This window comes from Anolis carolinensis, chromosome 1 (genome assembly GCF_035594765.1).
Source record: "Anolis carolinensis isolate JA03-04 chromosome 1, rAnoCar3.1.pri, whole genome shotgun sequence".
Lineage (NCBI taxonomy): Eukaryota > Metazoa > Chordata > Lepidosauria > Squamata > Dactyloidae > Anolis > Anolis carolinensis.
Genome location: NC_085841.1, coordinates 20,374,051 through 20,380,050, shown reverse-complemented (window position 1 = coordinate 20,380,050; position 6,000 = coordinate 20,374,051). Strand labels below are relative to the sequence as shown.

The 6,000-nt window shown below is 41.0% G+C and overlaps 1 protein-coding gene across 3 annotated transcripts in view; it reads left to right on the top strand.

Moving 5' to 3' along the window:
- The first annotated feature begins 2,021 nt into the window (after nucleotides 1–2,021).
- Nucleotides 2,022–6,000, top strand: part of bub1 (BUB1 mitotic checkpoint serine/threonine kinase) — a 37,836-nt gene continuing 33,857 nt past the window's right edge. The window contains exon 1 of one of the 3 annotated variants that reach the window (XM_008122632.3): nucleotides 2,022–2,303. Coding sequence is in view for 1 of the 3 variants with exons in the window: in XM_008122631.3 (XP_008120838.2) it covers nucleotides 3,758–3,789 (32 nt within the window). In the remaining 2 variants the exon portion in view is untranslated. Of the gene's footprint in view, nucleotides 2,304–3,661; nucleotides 3,790–6,000 lie in introns of those variants that run through there. The other 2 variants (XM_008122631.3, XM_008122633.3) reach the window with 2 other exon arrangements.

Genomic DNA, 6,000 nt, shown 5'->3' with positions numbered 1-6,000 from the left:
GCCATTAATTACCCAATTCTTCTTTTAAAAAATATAGCCTACAAAACAGAAGACAGAGCCAATTATTACCAACAGGCAATAAAAGACGTTGAACTCCACCCAGAGGGTGAATTTCTAGTAACTTTCCCATTCAAACAAATATGGTATTACTTTTAAAACTGTCTGTTTGCTACCCTCTTGTGGAAATAGCAAAAGTTTACAATGTGTAGTCGAAGGCTTTCATGGCTGGAATCACTGGGTTGCTGTGAGTTTTCCAGGCTTTATTTATTTATTGTGTCAGAAGCGAACCGAGGATACAGTTGTAACGTATTTGAAAATACAAAGTTTAAAACTTGGCATTATACTAAATGTCCTTTGAGCAGTAACTGACTACTTGGAGTGGCTCTGGTGTTCCTATTAGAAAGTCCTCATTGTGTATGTGGCAGGGCCCAGGCTGCATTGTAGCAGCTGGTCTGTGGTGTGCTCTTCTCCACACTCGCATGTTGTGGACTCCACTCTGTGGTCCAATTTCTTAAGGTTGGCTCTGCATCTCGTGGTGCCAGAGCAAAGTCTGTTTAGTGCCTTCCAAGTCGGCCAGTCTTCTGTGTGCCCAGGAGGGAGTCTCTCATCTGGCGTCAGCCACTGATTGAGGATCCAAGTTTTAGTCTGCCACTTTTGGACTCTCACTTGCTGAGGTGTTCCTGCAAGTATCTCTGTGGATCTTAGAAAACTGATTCTTGATTTAAGGCATGTGGATGCTGGCTGGTATCTGAACAGAGGACGAGCCGGAAATGTCAATGCTTTGGTCCTTGCATTATTGGCTACTTCCTGACGGGCATGAGTGAAGCCTTCCCTCAGGATTGTAACACATCCGGGCATCCTTTGGGCGTCTTTGTAGGCGGCCAATTCTCGCACTCCAGAAGCATCTTGAAGTATGCAACCTTTCTGGGATGAAGCACAGACCAGCGCCACATAGGAAATCAGCCTACACATATTGCCCTGCTTTTGGAAGATAGACCAGGCATGGGCAAACTCCAACCCCCCCCCCCCAAGTGTTTGGGTTTGTGGGGGTTGAAGTCCAAAACACCTGGAAGGCCCAAGTTTGCTTAGGCCTGGTGTAGATGCCCACCTTGCCAGCATTAAATCACATAATGTGCCTGGAGTTTACAGATGTAAAAAATCAGGTATGTGCTATGCTGTCGTTTATTTATTTAAGATGTATGTATGTATGTATGTTTGCCCATGCCTGAGACCCTCACTATATTCTTTCTTATTATTCATCTCCAGATTTCCCCACAGCACTCCTCCTTCAGTCTTTACATCCAAACCTTTCATTGCCACAACTTTTAGTATTCCATATATTTAGTATTCCCATGTATTCCATGTGGAGAAATACTGCACTGCCATAATGCTCTCACCAGGCACCTTTGCCTGGTTGCCCCATTCCACTCTCACAACAACATTGCAGTCTCGCTCTCTTTTATTTTGGCATTCACCCACCAAAGCTTTCAAAGATTCAGATCTGAGTCCCACAATTCCTCCACACACAGCTGCTGTGTTTCTTTTTGTGTCTAGATATCTAATATGAGATCCAATGTGTGGCCGTGGTGTTGTGTCCTGAATACAAGAAATGCAGGTTCAAATTCCCTGCCAAAGTTTGTGGATGGTTCGCTCTGTTGCTTCTCAGTCTCTTGGATCCTGTCTGACAGAATTGTGTTGCTACAAGGTCCTAGAAGCATGGAAGGGTGAGAAATGCAAAAGATAACAACTATACACAGAGCTACCGTTTCTGAAACTGGAGGCACCAGTAGGAGAGGCAGTGCAAAGTTTTGCATGTCTTATTGGTAGCAGGTCTATAAACAGTCAAGTTTCTGGCTTTTTTCCTTTCCTTTTTACTAGTTCTCTCTCTTTGGCCAGCTGCCTGTCTAAACAATTGCAGTGCTGATACATTATGAGACACCAGGTGCCCTCTCCTTCAGCTGATTTGGGGCTTTAAAGCTATGCTATGCTTTACTACAGCGGAGGTTGTAAATTCCCTGGAGTTGCCGAAAGAGGAGAGTGCTGCAGGAGATACAAGAACAATAGAGATTGCAGATTCAACCATTTCAAAGCTCCCTGCTTGGGTGGTGATGGCACGATCGTCAGCATAGATGAAACTCTCTGTCCCTTCTGGCATTGGCTGATCATTTGTGTAAATGTTAAACATTGATGGAGCAAGTACGCTCCCCTGAAGCAGGCCGTTCTTCTGTTTTTGTCATCTGCTTTTCTGGTCCTGGAATTGAAGAAAAAAGTTCCTGTTTTGGAGCAGATTTCCTATGAGGCGGGTGAGTTGGCAATCCTTTGTGATATTACAAGTTTTTCTCAGGAGAAAAGTTTTTCCGGGCTGTATGGCCATGTTCCAGAAGGCACTGCAGACAAACTCAACCAGAGGTCAGCCATAGCAGCGCACTTTATGATCCAACCTGGACACAGCATATCATTTGATAACACAGAAATGCCGGACCACTCTAAAAACTATCATGTCAGACTACACAGAGAAGCCATTGAAATCTACAAACATGTGGATAATTTTAACAGAAGGGAGGAAACCATGACAATGAACAAAATCTGGCTACCAATAATTTAAAAAACTTCTAAAATCAGGACAATAAATAAAGAACAACATTCAGAAAACAGAAGAATTCCAGAGAAGAAACAACCAGGGCCAGCTAACACCTCCCAACAAAGAATTCCCCCAGGCAGAAAGCAGCCAGGCTTTGAATCTGCAAGGCTATTAAATGCTAATGAAGGTAATCAACATTCACACTTGCCTCAGTTAAGAGTTCTTTCTCCCAACCTGGATTTTGCATAGATATATAAACTCCACTTGCCTAGTTTCCAACAGACCCCACAAGCTTTGAGGATGCCTGCCATAGATGTGGGCAAAACGTCAGGAGAGAATGTTTCTGGAACATGGCCATTCAACCCGGAAAACTCACGGCAATCCAAAGTTTACAGTGTCAAGAAAATTGAGAATGAGTAACAAACAGTCAAAATAAGCAGAAGTGGTGTTAACAATGCAACACATTAAATATTTTTTTCTGTAGAATTTAGTCAATTTAATGTGGGAGTTTGTTGATTGGTAAAATATTTTTAGTATGTGTGTAATATAAATATAAGATATACCTTTACTTAATATAAATATAAGATATAACAAATAAAAAATGTAAAAATTATAAAAATTACAATAAAAACGAATTTTAAAAATATTGAATATTTTCATAGCCATAAAAATCCCCAAAACAAAGCTTCATTTTGCCATTTTATATAAGGAGGAACACCATTTTATTATGCCATTGTATACATAATGGAATTTAAGCACCCAAGGATTTTGGTAGTTTTATCCTTCTCTGCCAAAGAGGACTACAATTTCCAGGATTCCTTAGCATTGAACTATGGCAGTTCAAAGTGGTGTCAAACTGCATTGATTCTAAAATGTAGATTTACCCTGGGAATTACTGGCGTGGCTTCTCTGCTCTGTATCATGCATATAGGGGAGCTCGCTTGGGAACCGGAAGTGAGGCATGCCTATGTTTTCTCTCTTATCTCTATGTTCTCTTCTTCAAGGCCCTTTTTGCTAGTGCTGTATCTTCGGTAACAATTTCCGTTCTCGAATTCGATTGGCTGGCTGTTTGGGGACATCAGCCAATCGGGAGAAGGCTTGGGCCGCAATTGCGGCTGCGCGGGGGAATTTGAATTTCTTCCCTGTGCGTTTCCTTCCTGGCAGTTAACATTCCTAATGGCCGAGATGGATCTCTCCGTGCGAGCGCAGTGAGTAAAGCAGAAGGGCCCTTCCACGGAGCTATATAACCCAGAATATCAAGGCAGAAAACCCCACAGTATCTGCTTTGAACTGGGTTATCAGAGTCCACTCTGCCATATATTCCAGTTCTAAGCAGATAATGTGGGAACGGGCCTTGGGCTCTCCAGGTGGTTTGGACTTTAACCTCCACAATTACTAACAGATGATAGGTAAACTTGGGTCCTCCAGGTGTTTTGGACTTCAATTCCAATTTCTAACAGCTGGTAGGCTGTTAGGAATTGTGGGGGTTGAAGTCCAAAACACCTGGAAGGCCCAAGTTTGCTCAGGCCTGGTGTAGATGCACACCTTGCCAGCATAAAATCACAGAATGTGCCTGGAGTTTACAGATGTAAAAAATCAGGTATGTGCTATGCTGCCTTTTATTTATTTAAGATGTATGTATGTATGTTGCAGTACCCCCTTCCTCATATATAATATTAAAATGCTACTGAATTAAAAATCAGTGGAAAGCATTGCTCATTCAACAGTTCTTTTTCCGGTACAGTAGAGTCTCACTTATCTAACACTCGCTTATCCAACGTTCCGGATTATCCAACGCATTTTTGTAGTCAATGTTTTCAATATATCGTGATATTTTGGTGCTAAATTCATAAACACAGTAATTACTACATAGCATTACTGCATATTGAACTACTTTTTCTGTCAAACTTGTTGTATAACATGATGTTTTAGTGCTTAATTTGTAAAATCATAACCTAATTTGATGTTTAATAGGCTTTTTCTTAATGCCTCCTTATTATCCCACATATTCGCTTATCCAACGTTTTGCTGGCCCGTTTATGTTGAATAAGTGAGACTCTACTGTAATTATTAGCACTGTTTGTTTACATAGCACCATCAATGTACACGCTTTCCTCGATTTACAAGCATCCAACTTGCAAGCGAAACCACTTCATCACATTAGAGTTTGGATCCACTTTAGGGAGGGGCCTTTAAACAGCTCAGCCAGATAGGTGCTGGGCCTCACAAAACTACAAACCCCAGAATTCTGCAGGAGGCAGAAACCGGATTTAAAGTGGATAAATGCTCAAGTGTGATGATGCCCATAGTTAAAGAGAGACAACAAGAAATGAAAAAATCATCCCTTAGGAAAGGAAATTCATTCCTGGAAGAGTTATTATAATGTGGAAAGGGTGTCCTCACTCAAGCTTTATTGCCAATCCCTGTTTCCACAACAAGCCAAATTTTTCAAAATCCAGTTATCACAGAGACAGAAAATGAGGTGAGATCTTTTGAACAGGGTCACAGACAGCAAAACAAATACCATAGGAGATAGATAGGTGGCTGGAGTTACACTTAAAAATTTGCCTGTTCTGACTTACATACAACTTAAACCTAAAAACAAATCTTATTTGTAACTTAGAGATTTCAAGTACAGTAGAGTCTCACTTATCCAAGCTAAACGGGCTGGCAGAAGCTTGGATAAGTGAATATCTTGGATAATAAGGAGGGATTAAGGAAATGCCTATTAAACATCAAATTAGGTTATGATTTTACAAATTAAGCACCAAAACATCATATTAGACAACAACTTTGACAGAAAAAGTAGTTCAATACGCAGTAATGTTATGTTGTAATTACTGTATTTACGAATTTAGCACCAAAATATCACAATATATTGAAAACATTGACGACAAAAATGGCTTGGATTATCCAGAGGCTTACAACATAACATTACTGCGTAAGTGAGGCTTGGATTAGTGAGACTCTACTGTACATAGCACTTTACAAATAAAACATCTGAAAACAGTGGACATCTACAGCATAACCCAGTATTTCTGCGGGCCCAGCACTCGTGGTTTCATTATTTGCTTCCAACTAAGTGCCATCTCTTTTCACATTTTCTAGTTGTACTGGCTGTTAGGGCTGTTAGGGATCGTGGGAGTTGAAGTCCAAAACACCTGGAGGGCCAAAGTTTACCCATGCCTGTGTAATAGTCAATTGCTTGCCTGCTGCTGGTCAGATGAAGCCCGAAAGCAGAACTTTTTAACCACATAATAGTCACAACCCCTTTTTTCAAGAGATAAAAAGTGTGACTTCTGTGATAAAATACAGTACACTTTTTTAACCTGCTTTTTTTGCGGGGCGGGGGGGGGGCTGTTATCTGGTGAGCAGACTTATTTACGTCCTCCTTTTCTTGTTTTGCCATTCATATACTT